At 37.8% G+C, this 17,066-nt stretch overlaps 4 protein-coding genes across 9 annotated transcripts; 3 read left to right on the plus strand and 1 right to left on the minus strand.

Annotated features, from left to right (window-relative positions):
* Window positions 1-4,016: 4,016 nt before the first annotated feature.
* Window positions 4,017-7,056, plus strand: VTC5 (GDP-L-galactose phosphorylase VITAMIN C DEFECTIVE 5 (VTC5)). The gene is made up of 7 exons (XM_086233213.1): window positions 4,017-4,752; window positions 5,075-5,196; window positions 5,291-5,350; window positions 5,459-5,701; window positions 5,789-5,974; window positions 6,105-6,353; window positions 6,458-7,056. Exons 1-7 carry the CDS (start codon window positions 4,632-4,634, stop codon window positions 6,812-6,814), a joined length of 1,338 nt encoding a protein of 445 aa, XP_086089339.1. The 5' UTR covers window positions 4,017-4,631; the 3' UTR covers window positions 6,815-7,056.
* A 1,666-nt stretch (window positions 7,057-8,722) lies between these two features.
* On the plus strand, window positions 8,723-9,788 carry LOC147298349 (Ribosomal protein L31). 2 transcript variants are annotated; one of them, XM_086229669.1, is made up of 2 exons: window positions 8,723-8,884; window positions 9,351-9,788. In XM_086229669.1, exon 2 carries the CDS (start codon window positions 9,354-9,356, stop codon window positions 9,558-9,560), a length of 207 nt encoding a protein of 68 aa, XP_086085795.1. In that variant the 5' UTR covers window positions 8,723-8,884; window positions 9,351-9,353; the 3' UTR covers window positions 9,561-9,788. The 2 variants fall into 2 exon arrangements, with proteins under 2 accessions (XP_086085795.1, XP_086085796.1); XM_086229670.1 differs by having other exon boundaries at window positions 8,731-8,884; window positions 9,348-9,788.
* A 98-nt stretch (window positions 9,789-9,886) lies between these two features.
* LOC147298350 (RNA-binding (RRM/RBD/RNP motifs) family protein) lies at window positions 9,887-13,080 on the minus strand. Of its 5 annotated transcripts, none has more exons than XM_086233245.1 (10): window positions 12,766-12,861; window positions 12,312-12,381; window positions 11,687-11,853; window positions 11,523-11,606; window positions 11,348-11,428; window positions 11,121-11,260; window positions 10,916-11,030; window positions 10,754-10,823; window positions 10,323-10,385; window positions 9,887-10,236 (listed from the first exon to the last, which is right to left on the minus strand). In XM_086233245.1, exons 3-10 carry the CDS (start codon window positions 11,746-11,748, stop codon window positions 10,159-10,161), a joined length of 693 nt encoding a protein of 230 aa, XP_086089371.1. In that variant the 5' UTR covers window positions 11,749-11,853; window positions 12,312-12,381; window positions 12,766-12,861; the 3' UTR covers window positions 9,887-10,158. The 5 variants fall into 5 exon arrangements, with proteins under 5 accessions (XP_086089371.1, XP_086089363.1, XP_086089379.1 ...); XM_086233237.1 differs by having other exon boundaries at window positions 11,687-11,861; XM_086233253.1 differs by lacking the exons at window positions 12,312-12,381; window positions 12,766-12,861 and adding an exon at window positions 12,961-13,080 and having other exon boundaries at window positions 11,687-11,861.
* CNX5 (co-factor for nitrate, reductase and xanthine dehydrogenase 5) lies at window positions 13,066-16,573 on the plus strand. The gene is made up of 11 exons (XM_086233201.1): window positions 13,066-13,342; window positions 13,729-13,821; window positions 13,965-14,020; window positions 14,245-14,309; window positions 14,473-14,547; window positions 14,691-14,769; window positions 14,879-14,917; window positions 15,060-15,168; window positions 15,429-15,547; window positions 15,756-15,872; window positions 15,996-16,573. The coding sequence occupies exons 1-11, from the start codon at window positions 13,078-13,080 to the stop codon at window positions 16,395-16,397; spliced, it is 1,419 nt and encodes a 472-aa protein (XP_086089327.1). The 5' UTR covers window positions 13,066-13,077; the 3' UTR covers window positions 16,398-16,573.
* Window positions 16,574-17,066: the final 493 nt, after the last annotated feature.

Below are 17,066 nucleotides of genomic sequence, written 5' to 3' on the forward strand. Positions count from 1 at the left end.
TTCAATTTAAGCACTCAAAAACAATTTATCAATTCATAAACTTAACCAAGCCATTAGTTATGGTTTGATGAGTAGTTTAAACTATTTCTCAACTGCGTAAACCAAATTAAACTAAAAATCGAATAAGATTACTATAATATTAGAGTGCTGGTATTTGCACACCATTTTCTCCTACACACCCTTTACTTTTTAAAAAAATTTAAAATTTCTCTTTAACACACTTCTCTCATTACCAAAATACCTCAAGATTAGTCATCTCACCAGATTTTTTATTGCACACCCACCCCACCCATTAAACTTTACACACCCCACCTAACATACAAACAATACACACCTCCCACCCAAAACCAGCAAACACACCCCACCCCCGACCCCACCTCCCACCCCAGCCACCTCGCACCACTGCACGCAGCACCCCCAACCCCACCTCTTTCTCTGTCCTTCTCTCTCGTCCCTTTTTTTCTCTCTCTGGCTTATTAACCCAGCTACCCCGCTAAGACCAGCCGTAAACGCAGACGAGATCCGACACCCAACCACAACGTCGACACCGCCACAGTCCCTGTCACAGGCCGTTCGGCATTGGAGAGAAGAAGGGAGGGTCGGCGTAGGGCTGGGTTAGGCTGGGCGCGGGGCGGGGCTGGGTTGGGAGGGCCGAGGTTGTCACATGAATTGAATTTCTTTAATAATCTGCTATAAATCCCTAATCAGGTTGCACCAAACTAGAAAACTATTTCTCAGCATCTAGCAAGAACAGGGCACAACAAAGACAGAGAAAAGAGAGAGAGAGAGAGAGAGAGAGAGAGAGAGAGGGCAAGAGAAGTACCAGATTTGAACGGCGTTTCAGAGACGGTGGAGGAGATAAGATGGAGAAGAAGAAGAAGAATAAAGAGACAGAGAAAGTCTGAGTCGGTGGCAGTGACAAGCGTCAACCTCGATTCGATCAGGGCTCCTCACTTTCTCTTCTCTATAAAATTTGGTTTTTGTATTCTTTTATTTATCCGTTCAGTAATTTCCAGGTGGATTTTATTTTCTCGAGAAAAAGGAAACTAAACAGAAAGTGTGTGTGTTTTGTGTGCTGAGAAATGGCAATGGGCTTCGCTTAAGTTTTAAGAAAGAAAGATTTGGGTTTGAGAACAGAGGACGAGGGGTGAAGCCACATGGATGGAGGGGGTGAAGCCACATGGATAGGCGCGGGGCTGGGCTGGGAGAGCCGGGGTTGTTGCTGGAGAGAAAAGCCAGAGAGAGGAGAGAGAAGCCAGAAAGGGAGAGAGAAGCTAGAGATGGAGGAGAGAACATAAAAGAGAAGAGAGATGGGGTGTGTAAATGAGTTGTCCTTTAGGGTCTTTTCACATTAGGACTTTAGGGTAAATTCACTAATTAAGTAATTGGGGGTGTGTAAATAGCAGCACTCTAATATTATTATACTCATTGCATATCATTTCATTATGCTCCTTCCATTTTCATGCCTTCTTAATCTCAACCACCCTTTAGTTGGTGCCTCAATCTCCTTTCTCTTTTCAAAACTTCTCTCCATCTTATTTTTCTTCTTCATCTTCATGTCTTCATCATCTTGTTCTTCCTTTTTTATATTCTCTCTTCTCAAACCACTTCAATTAACTAATAAATAAATTGGTTTGGTTTGAGAGAAATCCAGACTGATTATATTAGTTTCCAATTTTAACCGAGAACACACCTATTAAAATCTTAAACTGAACCAATTTTAACCTTGCCCACCCCAAATAATAGGCCAATCAATTCAAAATTTTCAAACAAGCTAGGGTGGCCAAGTAGTTGATTAATTCATTCAAAGACCACCCCTCCCAAAAGAAAAAGGGAAAAAAATGTACAAAGAAGATGAGATAGTTAGGTCCCTAACTACTTGAAAGGGTACCCTTTACATCGAACGGTAGATATAAAATCACAGGTCCATCTCAGCCACAATCAAAATGTAGTCTATGTAGTCATGTAGATAGTAGAATGATTCCTCCTTAGATTCGGAATCGCGCACTTTGGCTTGTCTACTTGCATTCTTTGCTTTGTGGACCCCACAGGCCTTCCATTTTCATATTGGTTCGGGGTTCCAATTTTCTATGATAAAGGCGCTGCCCCGAAAACCACCAAAAAAGGCGGGGTTACAAATCACGTGTTTGTTTGAAGGGACTAAAAAATGATTCATACTTAGACTGCTTAGTGATTGGGTAGGTGGGTCCCAAAGTAGGAATTGTTAGATTTATAATTTCACACTTGAGACATCGCGAATAAAAGTTGGTTTTATTGCGCATGAAAAAGAAGTTGGTGTTGGGGAAGTTTCTGGTGGCAGAGTAGGAATTTTCGTGGGCGTGCCACTTCAACGGTTGGGATGGTGAGACTAGTCAGACATTTTTTGTCTATGCGGTTGGGAAATTTCCTTAGGTGGACGTTTGCTGTTATCATGAAAAAGATAGTGTAGTAGCTGCATCACTTACACCATAATCTCTACCAACACATTAAGATATTGATGGAGTTATTAATTTATATGTAAACTATTACTAACCCCCTATTTAAAGTTAGGTTCTCTCATAACCCCCACCCTAAATCAACCTCTCCCAAAACACCCTATACCCAGCTAAGTTTTGGTTTCGTATTTGATCAATATACTAAATGAGATCCAAAAAAGATTCGTATGTAGTATAAATTAATAGTCCGTAATTTTAAGCCCCTTAATCATCTTAAATTTTTTTTCTAAATTCCTACTTATTTAGAAACTCTCTCAAAACCCCCTAAAATTTATAATATCTTTTCTACCCTTCTGACGCACGCACGTGCTCTAAAGCACGCGTTGACGCGCTTGCTGACGTCACTGTAACTGAATTTTGAGCGCATATCACTGTAACTGAATTTTGAACGCACATCACTTTAACCACTTAAAAACTTTCTCTAAACCTCCACCCATTTAGAAATTCTTACAAAACCCCCTATAACTTATATTTCTAAATTAGCTTGCTGACCCGTTGACGTCACTGTAACTGAATTTTACTGAAACTGAATTTTGCTGAAACTGAATTTTTTGTTAAAACTAAATATTTCTCAAAAACTAAAATCAAACACTGAAACAATTTTACATAAACAAAAAAAAAAGTTACAAAGTTATAGAGCTTTGGGCATTTTTTTTAATTACAACTAAAACTGAACCAAAATCTTCATAACTTCAAATCATCAAATCCTCAAATCTTCAAATCTTAACTGAAACTGAACAATAAAACAATTTCAATCAAAACACTATATTTATATACAAAACATAGTTATAAGTGAAATTGAATTTTTTAGAACTGAAACTGAATTTACACAGTTACACTAATTAAGCTATTAATTTTTTTTTACAAGAAATAATAGGAAATACACAATGACTTTATCAAAGCTCCTAGAGTATTGGTCAATTTGGAGAGATATTGTAGACAATAAATTCAACATATGCACAATAAAAAGAGCTAATTGACACGTGTGATAGACTAGTATCAATAATGCTATAGATTTTAAATTTATGAAAAATTATATTCTAAATTTGAATTTTAAATGATGTGTCATTATACATGTCAAAATTTTTTTTATTATAAAATAAATAATTCTTAAGATGAACTATGTATAAATTAATAAAATATTCACATTATTTGAGATATAGATTTTAAATCGGTACTCTAATCATATAAGGATGAAAGTATAAAAATGAAACACATCCAAAACCTTTTAATTTTCATTTTCCAATTTGTTGGGACTTGGGAGGCGGTGTGTTTTAATAAAGGAGGGTATTTTTCGCTTCTGGTCCGTACGCACGAGTGGTCCCTCTCTCCGGCAACCAATTTGAGCGTTCCAGGCAGACGCGAAAAATCCTAATTTCCATCAACCTCAGTGGGTCTCTCTAAACCTCAATCTCTCAATTTCTCAATTATTGTCGTCTAATTCAATAACACACCAAAAACCAAACCAAGGCCACGAAAACCACAACACACCCCACGGCACAACCTCAGCCACAACCCAACTCTCCACCCTCTCATCTCTCTATATAACCTCCATCCCCCAATCTCCTCCTCACACCCCCTCAACCACAAAACACGCCCACTTGCCCAAATCCCCATCTGGGTTTCTCAGATTACACCCAAAAGCGTGGATCTTGGTGCTTGTTGCTGTGTGTTTCTGGTGTTGTTGCAGAGATAGCTGAAGGGTTGTTGCTGCTGATATTCTGTAGTAGTTTCTTTTTTGGGGTAGAACCCAGGTTCGACGAGTTGTAGACATCACGGCTATACACAGAGTTTCTCGGCCACTCATTCATGTCCGTTCTGTCCGACGGAAGGGTTGTGTAATTGAGAGCAACCCTTCGCCGCACGGCGGGCGTGGCGCTTTGCCTTCCGAAGGCGGCAGCCCCTCCGACCTCCTCTTCCTTGCCGGCGGTGGTGCCTCATCTTCCGCTTCCCTCTGCTTTTTTTAGCTTCTTTTTTAGTTTTCTGTTTAGTTTTTAGAGGTTGTTGGAAGATATTTTTTTCTGTAAAGCGCAAGTTTATCATCCTATCGTCGTTGGGGGGTTTTGAGTTTGGTGGTGTTTGATAAAAAAAAAGAAAAAAAAAAAAAAAGGAACACAAAAAAGATATTCGGCTAAGATGTTGAGGATCAAGAGGGTTCCCACTGTTGTTTCGAATTACCAGAAGGATGAGGCGGAAGAGGGTGCTCGCCGCGTAGGGGGTTGTGGTCGCAATTGTCTTAAGCAGTGTTGCATTCCAGGTATTTGTTGAAACAAACTCTGCTTCGAATTTGAGTTTTTTTGTTGTTGTAAGTTTTTGTGCTGTATTTTGTACCTGGGTTTATGTTTGCAAAGCTCATATATATATTCTGTAAAGAAAATGCTTCATATATTGATTTTGTGCTTTTTGATTGGTTCTGGCATTATTCTTACCTGGGGATTTGTCCATTTATTTGGGGTTGGAATAGGAGCAAACATTCTTTTGTCACCTCTTAAGAAAGTGGCTTTAAGTTTAGATAGTGCTTTTAGGTTGGTATGGGCTCTAGTTCTGACTGGGTTGTCTACTGATTTGGGTTTGTGTAGGGGCAAAACTTCCTTTGTATGCTTTCAAGAAGCTAAACAAGATTGTTGGTGACGACAAGTTGCCCGGATATGAGAAAAGAGAGCCTCCCGTTCCTTTCCTTGACTCACTCCTTCTTGGGGAGGTGAGATGGAGAAAGAATCACCAGCTTTGTTTGTTTATCCCATATTGTATTTAACAATTATTGTGAAATAAAATTCTTTACTGCTTCATTGTAGTGGGAGGATCGCATGCAGAGAGGGCTTTTCCGCTATGATGTCACTGCCTGTGAAACCAAGGTACTATTTTTCTCAATTTTGCTGTTTGTAGATTGGAATTCAAGCTGCGCAACAATGTATATATACTATCTGAATATGGATACCAATTTCTTTGATAATTTGGTGTAGGTGATTCCGGGGCAGTATGGTTTTATTGCCCAGCTGAATGAGGGCCGCCACCTTAAGAAGAGGCCAACTGAGTTCCGAGTTGATAAGGTCCTCCAGCCCTTTGATGGCAACAAGTTTAACTTCACTAAAGTTGGGCAAGAGGAGATTCTCTTCCAGTTTGAAGCAAGCGAAGATGGTGAAGTCCAGTTTCTCCCTAGTGCACCCATTGATGTTGAGAACTCTACAAGCGTTGTTGCCATCAATGTATGCTCTTTGTTCTTGTCATTGTTTGTTCTTAACAAGTTATTTGATAAAAAAGTTATTTATCATTTACCATCCACCATTCTACAGGTTAGTCCAATTGAATATGGGCATGTGCTGTTGATTCCTCGTATCTTTGAGTGCCTGCCACAGCGGATTGACCGTGAAAGCTTCTTACTTGCACTTCATATGGCGGCAGAAGCAGGGAATCCTTACTTTCGATTGGGTTACAACAGCTTGGGTGCATTTGCTACCATCAATCACCTTCACTTCCAGGTTTCTAGCTGCATGCCTTTCTCACAAGCTGGCCTTAAAAATTAGATTCAGTTTCTGATATGGTTCACTACTATTTATAGTTATCAGTCAACAATTAATAGCTTGTTTGATGATTTTTCTTCTTGTACAGGCTTACTACTTGGCTGTACCCTTTCCCATTGAGAAGGCTCCTACCAAGAAAATGACCACTTTGGATGCTGGGGTGAAGATCTCTGAGCTTCTGAACTATCCTGTCAGAGGTCTTGTTTTCGAGGGTGGAAATACTCTGCAAGATTTGTCAAACAGCGTCTCTGATGCCTGCATTTGTCTTCAAGAGAACAACATACCTTACAATGTCCTTATCTCTGACTGCGGAAAGCGGATCTTTCTCCTGCCACAGGTATATAGTTAAGGGAACTCAAATTTTCCATGAGACATATTATCTTTATTATTATTCTCAGGCTGTTTCACTTACCTGCATCCATATTGTCTTATCAAATGCAGTGTTATGCTGAGAAACAAGCTCTTGGGGAAGTGAGAGCAGAGCTTCTGGATACTCAGGTGAATCCAGCTGTGTGGGAAATTAGTGGGCATATGGTGTTAAAGAGGAAAACAGACTATGAAGAGGCATCTGATGAAAACGCTTGGAAGCTGCTGGCAGAGGTCTCCCTTTCTGAAGAGAGGTTCCAAGAAGTGACTGCTCTGATTTTTGAAGCGATTGCTTGTGGTGAAAATGGGAATGCAAATTTACTTCAGGATCCGGATGCCAAGCCTCATTCTCATGAAGAAGTTAGTGCCGTGAACAAAAGCTCCCGCCCTGCTATGGTGTCGGGAACACAAGAATGCGTTGTTCGGCAGTAATGGGCAGATTAGTGGTGTTTCTGTAATGTGAATCTAGTATTGCAGTTTGCCATTTCGGTTTATGTCTGTACCTTATTGGATGCTAGCCAATACCTAAATAAGCAAAACTGGTTTTGCATAGTCAGCTTTATGGTTGCAGATTGCGTGTTCTGCATAACGACTTTGATCTATTTGTTTAGGGTGCCTTATGGGTCCTGTGTAAAATACTTTGTTGTGGATGAATAAATCTTATGCTTTATGTATACGGTGATGTTTTGATCTGGCTTATGTTTTAACTTTTTTTGTTGTTTCCGATGTATTTTTTTCCCCAGTGCGTTGCTAACATGCATTACTGCACCCTATCATGCAATCATGCTGTATTTATAGTAAATTTTTATGCATGCAAATGATTCACCAATTTTTTAACCTTAGATGGCCTATAATTCTACAATGATAACTTTTGGCATTTTAATTCAATACAAAGTGTTTCCAAAAAAAAAAAAAAAAAATCAATAAAGAAGATACTATTACATAGTGAGTCCTCTTATGAGAATGCCCTTATTTTAAGGAAGGTGAGGGCAATCTGTTTGAAATCGTTTTTGGGAATAGAAGATCAAAATCATTCATTTTTTAGATAATAATTTAAGAATCATCTTGCAAAACATTAATCAATTTGATTATCATTATAATCATTTCTATGTTGAAGTAGATAACTAAATAATTTTAGATTTTGTTAAATCTTTGCATAGATGATCTTTAATGTTAAATCTAAAAATAGACGATTTGGATGGTTAAAATACGTTGTCGGAGCGGTCCCACAATAACGTCCTTACTTTTCTTAAAATTAGGGGATCCTTATTAGAGAATTATCCATCACATAGTATATAAAACTTGTCAAATGAAGGTTTTAGTAATAATTATAACTTAATTGCCTTGAGAATTTCTACTCAAATAACATGGTGTAATAATGAATAAATCTAAAGATGGCAACAAAAAAACAAAAAAATTGTGGATTCGGATATTCACAGATATCCTACCTAAATGGGGCGTGTATAGGGTTTAAATTCAGGTATGGAATGGATTCGGGAATTTTTTTTAAAGTACCCAATCGGGGTGGGGGGGGGGGGGGGGGAGGAGATGGTATTGCAATCTCCAACCCCAAACCGAATTAAATATATATTTTATTTTTTATATTATTATTCTGAATTTATGGATTTATGTCATGGATTTGAGATTTGGAATATTTTGGATTTATGAACTAGTTTTGGACTTTTTTTTTTGGTCAAATATAAATTTGTTATTTTAAGTTTTAACTATATTAGGCCTTTCACAATGCAGCCTGAATCTGATCTCCAAATCCATTTTTTAGGTATAAAATGGGTATAATCCAACCACAATGGGCCGGAATGTGATCTTTATAATTTTTTGAGACCCAAAAGCTATCTCCAGTTTTGGGTATAGACTATACCTAAAACCAAATTAAATGGCTGGCCCACCAACAAATAAAAGCTATTAAATGGCTGACCCATCACCAAATTAAATAGCTGACCCATCACCAAATTAAATAGCTGGCCCACCAACAAATAAATGAGTTAAATATTAATATCTCCATATTTAAGACTCAACAACAAAATCTATATTTTTATACTTTTTAATACCCAAAATTGATTTGGGTATTAGATATTGGGTATTTGGAGATCACCGTTGTAGAAGACCTTATGTGCCTTTAAACTAAAATTTTTGTAATTATTTAAATAATGGGGCGGGAATTGGGGATCGGGGGGCAAGTATGAGGATCTCATTCCCGGCGGGAATAGGTATGGGGAATCTTAGATCTGAAAAATTTGGGGATTGGGCTGAAAAAATAAATTCGAATATGGGTAAAGAAATTAAAAAAAAAATCGTAGGTTGAAAAAGAAAAAGAAGTCACTGCGTTGTTGATGGCCGGCCCAAACCCAAAATACACGAGGGCTAATTGTTTCATTTTGGTCCAATAGTGATGATACTCAATACTTAATAGTAGGAAGCTCCAAGCCTTCTCTTCTGTATCTCTCTTCTTTGGAAGCTCACCGCCTTTTAGCTTCAATCGCTGTAAGTGTTACTCTTCCACTCTACATTCTACACGCCCTTGAATTGCTCATTCTTTTCGTTTTATGTATCTGTTCGAACCCTTAATTAACATATTCACTTGGCCATCCGCGCATGTATGAATATCGAAGGAACAGTAACTAACCACATCTTACTCAACTAGGCTTTACAAACTCTGTATGGTTGCTGAGAAAAAATGCATGAAAACAAGTGGCCATTATATCTGGGTTTTTATTAATCTAATTGTATTTTATATATATTCAAAGGGAACCAAAGCAATAAAAACTTAGGACTTAAAGTTGTATTCACTTGCTTGTAGTGTTTTCGGCTCTCAAGAAAATGAATACAAAGTATTTGATGAAATGCTTAGCTCAAGTGATGGCTATTACTCTGCTAAATGCTGAGAGTTTTTCAAGTTATATGTGTTACTGTTGATGCTTAGTGATGCTTTGAAATTGTGGGTTAGCAGGAGATGAAGAAAGGGTTGCACCCTCAGATGCAATGGATATCGTATGTGACGCAGAGTGGCAGATTGATGCACGTTATGATGACCAAAATACACCATGTTGGTAAAGTCTACCACTTGAAGGCGAAGCGCCAAATGGCTGAGAACCTTGGGCAGATTGCCAAGTTCAGGCAACGTTATGAAAAGGGAACTGCTCCGAAAGATGAACCTTGATTGTTACTTGGATGTGGATTAGGATTCGGATTTAAAAGGGTTTGGATTCTTAGATACCCTTTGTTTTGAAATAAACATGAACTTGTTAAAAGTGTACTAAGCACTCGTGTTTTACTGTTCTATGTTCTGTTGAACTCTGAGAAAACTTTCCATTTTGATCATGTTTTCATGTTAATCACTTGTTTGGAAATGATAAGCTCTCTTAGCCTTTGCTAGCCTTTATGTCTACATTCTCTGTTCCAATTAGATTAATTGAGATTCTTTGATTTTAGTCATCCCTACAACTTTGGATGTTGGTACATTGGAACTCAAATCTTTGTCCAGGGTCAAATTTGCTTTTTGTAGAATACTCTATAGTTGGAGTACAGAGTACTTGTCTCTAAGAATGAATTTTTAATTCATGGCAGCGCCAGCTGAAGATTATTTTTACCTTACAACACTATCTATTAAAGATACTACACTATAGTTTACATGGTCCATTAACCCCGTACTCATCTAAGTCAGTGTCTGCAAAAATTCAATTACAGCCTTCAGCCCCCATAGAACCGAAAAGAAAACAATGGGAGACCAACTCGGTCGCTCCATCTCTGGAAATTCATTAGATTCTCCTTCTATTGTCCACCCGTGTCTTCTTAGATGCATGTCCATCTTGGAGATGCTCACTACTTGATTGAATCTAACAGGGAAAATAAAATCCATTACATACCATCTAACACTATTCAGGAGCTTAGAGAAATAAACACATGCTACTGAGGTTATCACCTTATTGAGCTTCTCCCTCACCGTCTGGACAGTATGATTCATCGATTGGGAAGCAAAATACTCCTTCAAACGAATTACAAGAGGATCATGTCAGTCCTAGGCAATTAACAAGCACCTTCAGCAAAATTATTAAGTGTTTTGAACTTTGAACTTGTTTATTAATGTGGACCATATACCATCCAAAACACAGCCTTAATATCAATACGAAAAACCCTACTAAACCCATGGTTTGGCCCTAAGTTAACCTTCATCCCAACCAAACCACTCCAGGTTTGGCCCTATTTGCAAACTACCCATAAAAAATCACAGGTTATCTTATTGTCACTAAAAACCTGTCAGCTACAATTGTGCCATAAGGCAATCCCACTCATTGAAGTGGGTTATATAGATAGCATAAGAGTAAGAATCAATGTTTGAGAATAATAACAAACCTTATCTGACGTTACCCTTGTAATGGGAGGATTACTAAGGTGTGAAGGAAGTTGTGATTCTCCAGAGTCCCTAAACAGAAAGGAAAGGCAATCCGTAATACTAAGCTTCAAATGGGTTTTGTTGAGAAGAATAGCAGTTGGAAAATTGGAACTGCTTAGTACCTTTGGCTAGAGTTTACATGCTGGGGAGTGCAGTCAGTTTGAGAAGGGATTGCACACAAAGAAGCCTCAGTCAAAGCACTCGACTTCTTAACTGTAGGCCCTTTTGATCTTCCAGCTGATATCATAAATAAATAAATAAGTCATGTGTCTCAGACGTAATACACTAAGTTTGAACCAATTTGGTCACCATACATAAAGAACTTACGGTTCAATCTTGCTAGAACTTCTCTTGTCCTGCCTTCCAGCTTGTCCTTTGCATCGGCAAGGGTCTCAAATTCAGGAGCATATGAAACCTTAAGTCGATTCCCGAGGAAAACATACTCATCCAATTTCCTCTTTGCAAACCTAAAATGTAAAAACCAAAATGGTCTGGTTGGTACTTAACTCCGTTTTTAATTTTTAATTAACAAGTTAAACATATGATATAATCACCTGGCATTGCTGACCAGATGGAACTTTATCCAATAAACATCAGTGAATGCTTCACAATCTTCTGCATCCATTGGTTTACACCTGAATATGGCAAACGACCATAAATACAATAATTTAAGAATAAGAATTTTCTTAATAAAAATAAAATCTTAAAAAAGAAAACAAAGTAAAGTACTCTTCTACTTCTCCATAGGATGTGAAAAGTTTTAACAGCTCATCGCCGCATCCCAAAGCCGGAACGTCCCTCACAATCAAATACCTGCCACAAAATAAATACTTAAAATTATAAATAAAACAATAAACAATGAAAACAGAAAACAAGCACCAATAGAGAGAGACCTTGATTCGTCGCAGACTGTGTAAACCCGAACAGCAGGAGGCTCATCTTTGCATCGAGGCATTGTATTCCACCACAAATACTACTAGCCTTTCCGAAAATAAACACACTAATTCCAGGTCACAAACTCACTGTTCTGCTGGAGAAATGCAAGTTTCCTCTAACAGCACTGTTTAACTTGGAAAAATCAGAAGAAATTCATTTCAACAAGTTTCTGAGAAAACTCAGTTTCAAAAAGAAAAATACTTGTAGAGTCAAGTTTTTTTTTTTTTGTAAAGGGAAGAGCCAAGTTTTTTTTTTTTTTTTAAAGAGCCTAGTTAATCATAATAAAATTTCACAAATGACCATGTGAAGTAGATCAACTAAATCAGCAAACAACCCAGTCTAACAGTCATCACACATTCCAACAGAAATTTCAGTTTTGATTTCATCCTAACCATCCATGAGTAAAACTTTCATGTAAATGAGTGTATACACCCGTGATAGCTAAGTTTTTCTCCACCATCCTTTTGAAGCAAAACACAACATGAATATAGAACCAAAAATCATTTTTAAGTAGAGAATATAATCAAGATATAATTTGTAAAACCAAAAAACAACCAGATTCTAGGTTTGAGATTTCCCTACCTCAAAGCGAAGGTAATGTCTAGAGTCGTCCAAAACTTGACCCTTAATAACTTGAACTTCCTTGTTTGATCTAACAATCGGGAAAGAGGTATATTCAGCTCCCCACCGATCCCAATAGTCAATATAACACTATACATACATACCAAAATACTCCACATCCAGATTTGCACAACCAAATCTAACTCTAGAGGGAATTTTCACAAACACCTAATAGGCAAGCTGCTATAGCTCCATAGAATACACCAGAAATGATTGCTAAACACAGCCGGCCTATTTAGCAGAAAATTTTCAAATTTCTTTATTTGGAAATTAAGGAAGTTACATGCATCCCTCATAAAACCAAATCAACGTAACATTTCACAACCACACTTAACTTTTCAACATGCACTTCTAAGCATCAACGCAAATCCACTTGAAACCAAATTAAGACTGGAAATTAAGAAGAGAAGCTCACCGATTTAACTCTGTGTTGCATTTGCATAATTTCTAATTGCATACAAAACAAGTTCAATCCTCTATAAGCATTAAGCTTCGGTCATGTGAAGAAAAGCCATAGAAATTTTTGGTTTGCGAATGAAAACTAAGAGAGAGAGAGAAGAGAGCTGAAGGCTTTATAATGTTTGGCCTGATAAGGAAATGACGAAAATACCCCTCATTTCTGAAACATCGACAAAACCCCAGATCCTCGCGCGCTTGCGATTGTCTTTCTGTTAGGGTTTCTCCTCTGAACTTTGAGCTCAGCTTACTTATCACTCTCTGCAAGTCCATGGACAACGACGGTGGAGAAGTCAGTGCGATTCTTTGTCAGCTCGAAGCTTTGAAGGCCAGCAAGAGCGAAATAGAGAGCCGAATCTCAGCCCTCGAAGCTCAGCTCCGAGAGATTAACCTTCAGCACCCCAAGGAAGCTGGCGCCAATGTCTCTTGTCCTCCTCCAATCTCGTCCGTTGATTCCGGCTTCGGCCACGATTTGTCGCCTCAGATGATTTACCGCTACAGTCGCCACCTCTTGCTCCCTTCTTTCGGAGTCCAAGGTCTTGTTCATACTACATATATATATATATTAATATATATGTATATATAGTGTATTATGTACATATGCATGTGTATGTTATGAAGTTTTAACCTTTATATATAATTGGGGTCTAGAATGATCCACGAGAGCTTACTTCAATTAGTAATCGAGGTGTAATTTCTTTTTAATCTTTACTGAAAAAGGAACTAATTTTCTTTAATGTAGATATAATTTGAGGCATTGGAATGCAAGCAATTATTATTGAGCTTTGTAATTCATATTATTTGCTGAAAGCCTGAAACATATTTATATGTTTGTAAATTAAAATGATCTTTATTTTTATTTTTAACAATTGCTGAGATTAGGTCATTTCTAATTGAAGTTTAATATACTAATTGGTTTTAGGGCAGTCGAAGCTCTTAAAGTCGTCGATTTTGGTGGTCGGAGCCGGAGGGTTGGGTTCGCCCGCACTGCTATATCTTGCAGCTTGTGGTGTTGGTAAGATTCCCACCTCATTGGGATTCTAATAATGCCCGCTATACGAATATGTATTCATAATAATGATACTATTGAAATTGAAATTGAAATTGAACCCTTCTGGTTTTTGGGAATTCAATACTCTTATGGGATTGTATCTTTAGGCCGCTTGGGGATTGTTGATCATGATGTGGTTGAGCTCAATAATATGCACAGGCAGGTACAAGTTGGAAAGCTACTTTTATTCTACATATTATTGTTGTGATGTATTGAATGGTATATGAGCTAGCAATGCTGATTGGTAAAACTTGGTTAAACTACTCTTGTAATGCAGACATTTTATGGTTTTTATAGTATTCTGTTGTGTGTGCACATTTACACGTGTGGGCGTGTGTGTGTAGATGGATATTTGTTCACTTTGGATTAACTTTCATGAAATTTCAGATTATCCATACTGAAGGGTTTATTGGTCAGCCAAAAGTGAAATCTGCTGCAGCTGCTTGTCACTCGTATGTTGTTACTCTTTTGGGGTTATTTGTCTCTGTTCAAAACAAGACTTATATTAGAGTTGCATTGCAAACGTCAACTGACCTTTGCTGCAAATTATCTTTCAGAATTTACTGTTTTAATTTTAATTATTTTTCTTCTTTCTAACATGGATTTGTTTCCCAGGATTAACTCCACCATTCAGGTTGTGGAATATCAAGAACCATTACGCACATCCAATGCTTTGGAAATCTTAAGCAAGTATCCTTGAAATTTTGCATTTATATCATAACCCCCTTTTTTTTCCTTACCGTGATTTGGAAATATAGTTCTATAATCTTATATTTGTTTTGGTTCAACGTTGCTGAAACATTTTGTCATCCTTGACCTTTAACGTATCCAAGATATGATATAATAGTGGATGCAACGGACAATGCTCCTAGCCGTTACTTGATTAGTGATTGCTGTGTGGTGTTAGGGAAGGTAAATTGGCTCCCTGTGATGATCTTGCAAACGCTCTCTGTATTTACATTTTCTTATTACCTCTTTGGACAGGAGTAAGTACTAATTGGTTTTATGTTTATTCTTGCAGCCTCTTGTATCTGGTGCTGCGGTGGGATTGGAAGGGCAGGTATAATGTGTAGAAATTTTTATACTCTATCCTAGCTTGGGACATATGATTTTATGTATATGAGTTGTAGTATAAATTGTAATTTTCAGCATTTCATTATGTTACAGAGATTCTATGTACTTACTCCAAATCTATTGTATAGCTCACAGTTTACAATTACAATGGTGGTCCATGCTATCGATGCCTATTTCCAACTCCGCCACCTACATCTGCATGTCAAAGATGTTCTGACAGTGGTGTTCTAGGAGTAGGTAAGTCAATAAGTTGTTTTCATTCAAAACTTGTGGAATGTAAATTGCAGAAGTATTATTAATAATCCCAGTAAGATGCAGTACAAAGTGACAAGGAGATGAACATATAAGTTTGAGGATCATAGTTGAGGAAATTTTTTGTACTTTGGAGTGTCATTGCCATTCATTTCTTGTTTGATTTTAAATGTATCTCACTAATTTCTTTATTCCTTGCTTGAGAACCACTCCCTGTTTCTTACAATCTACTTAATTATTTTCAGTTCCGGGTGTCATCGGCTGTCTCCAAGCCCTAGAAGCTATTAAGATTGCAAGTGCAGTTGGTGAACCACTCTCAGGACGGATGCTTTTATTTGATGCATTGTCAGGACGGATCCGAATTGTATGTTTCATCTTGACACCATTGAAATCCAGTACCTGATGTTTCTTCCAGCTGTGATTATCAGACTGAAGTTTGCTTTGATAGTATGGATGCATTAGTCTTAGAATAAGAATTATTGAAGCTGCTCTGGCTTTGGATAGAGATTATCAAGTTTCACACTTTCTTCCTCCTTTAAGTGACCTCAATCTGTTATTGTTTTGCATTGTAGGTTAAGATTCGAGGAAGATCATTGCAATGTGCAGTTTGTGGTGAAAATGCACCATTCTCTAAGCAACAATTTCAGGAATTTGATTATGAAAACTTCACTCAGTCTCCACTGTTTCCGGTATATATTTTCTTTGTTGGACAATTTTTGTCTTTCCTTTTGGTTTTTTTTTTTGTTTAAACTTTACAAGGAGGAATGGTATCTGCTTTTCTCATACCAATCTGGCTTTCTAATCTTGTGCAGTTACCTTTGAAGTTAAACCTCCTTCAGGCAGACTCCAGAATAAATAGTAAAGAGTACAAGGAGAGAATCGTTAATGGGGAAGCACATGTTTTGATCGATGTTCGTCCGGAACACCACTTCAAGATTGTTTCTCTGCCCAATTCCTTAAACATCCCACTCCCGAGTTTGGAGGCTCGGTTGCCTGAAATATCTTCAGCTTTAAAGGAAAAGGAAGAGCACCACAAGGGTATTGATTCAGATTCAGGTTCAGGTGGGGGATTATATGTAATATGTAGAAGGGGTAATGATTCTCAAAGGGCTGTTCAGTATCTTCATAAGATGGGTTTCACCTCAGCCAGAGACATCGTTGGGGGACTGGAGGGCTGGGCCCGTGAAGTGGATCCAAACGTACCTACTTATTAGCAGGAGCTGAAATCTGGCACTTGTGTATCCTGTATACTTGGGGATTTACAATCTATTTATTGTGGGTATTACTATCACATTTTCATGTATGAATACACGAGGGTGTTCTGTTGAAGCAGATGTTATTCCTTTTTCCTCACAGAAATGCCATTTTACCATTGGCGGGTGTTTTGCTCTGTCTCTCTGTCTCCCTCTCTCTCTCTCTCTCTCTCCCTGACGCTGAACATATATTCATCACCCAGATGGAAACAAGGTGATAACTGATAATTAGTTCTTAAAAACAAATACAGATTGCTTAATCAATGATAACATCATAAACAAATAAACATACATGGCACATATATATTGATCATACTCATATAGCAGTATCATTACAAAAGCATGAAAGCACTGGCGCTACTTTCTTTCCCTCTTTGTTTTGGTATTCCTTGCATGAAACTGCATGAACCATGAGAGAGAGAGAGAGTGAACAAAATGATGATGGGAAGCAGGAGACCTGACATAAAATAAGAGCACTTTAACAATTCCACATATATTAAGAACTTTACTTCAATAATAATGGGGGTGGCAGCTAATGGATCGATATATGATCATCACTCCTAGCTAGCTAGGGGGCTGGTGGCCGTGGGGCGGGCTCGGTGGCCTTTGTGGCAGCTTAGGAGGAAAAGG

This window comes from Dryas octopetala, chromosome 1, assembly GCF_963921425.1.
Source record: "Dryas octopetala chromosome 1, drDryOcto1.1, whole genome shotgun sequence".
Lineage (NCBI taxonomy): Eukaryota > Viridiplantae > Streptophyta > Magnoliopsida > Rosales > Rosaceae > Dryas > Dryas octopetala.

What these genes read in the sequence shown, in the direction of transcription:
- VTC5 (XM_086233213.1), top strand. Translation starts at nt 4,632, where the DNA reads ATGTTGAGGATCAAGAGGGTTCCCACTGTTGTTTCGAATTACCAGAAG. An exon ending in CAAGCGTTGTTGCCATCAAT is followed by an intron (nt 5,702 to 5,788) that starts GTATGCTCTTTG and finishes ACCATTCTACAG; the next exon opens with GTTAGTCCAATTGAATATGG. An exon ending in GGATCTTTCTCCTGCCACAG is followed by an intron (nt 6,354 to 6,457) that starts GTATATAGTTAA and finishes TATCAAATGCAG; the next exon opens with TGTTATGCTGAGAAACAAGC.
- LOC147298350 (XM_086233253.1), bottom strand. Translation starts at nt 11,748, where the DNA reads ATGCCTCGATGCAAAGATGAGCCTCCTGCTGTTCGGGTTTACACAGTC. An exon ending in TCCTATGGAGAAGTAGAAGA is followed by an intron (nt 11,429 to 11,522) that starts GTACTTTACTTT and finishes TGCCATATTCAG; the next exon opens with GTGTAAACCAATGGATGCAG. An exon ending in TGAGGGAGAAGCTCAATAAG is followed by an intron (nt 10,237 to 10,322) that starts GTGATAACCTCA and finishes TTTCCCTGTTAG; the next exon opens with ATTCAATCAAGTAGTGAGCA.
- CNX5 (XM_086233201.1), top strand. Translation starts at nt 13,078, where the DNA reads ATGGACAACGACGGTGGAGAAGTCAGTGCGATTCTTTGTCAGCTCGAA. An exon ending in CCCTTCTTTCGGAGTCCAAG is followed by an intron (nt 13,343 to 13,728) that starts GTCTTGTTCATA and finishes AATTGGTTTTAG; the next exon opens with GGCAGTCGAAGCTCTTAAAG. An exon ending in TCTTGCAGCTTGTGGTGTTG is followed by an intron (nt 13,822 to 13,964) that starts GTAAGATTCCCA and finishes TTGTATCTTTAG; the next exon opens with GCCGCTTGGGGATTGTTGAT.
- LOC147298349 (XM_086229669.1), top strand. Translation starts at nt 9,354, where the DNA reads ATGAAGAAAGGGTTGCACCCTCAGATGCAATGGATATCGTATGTGACG.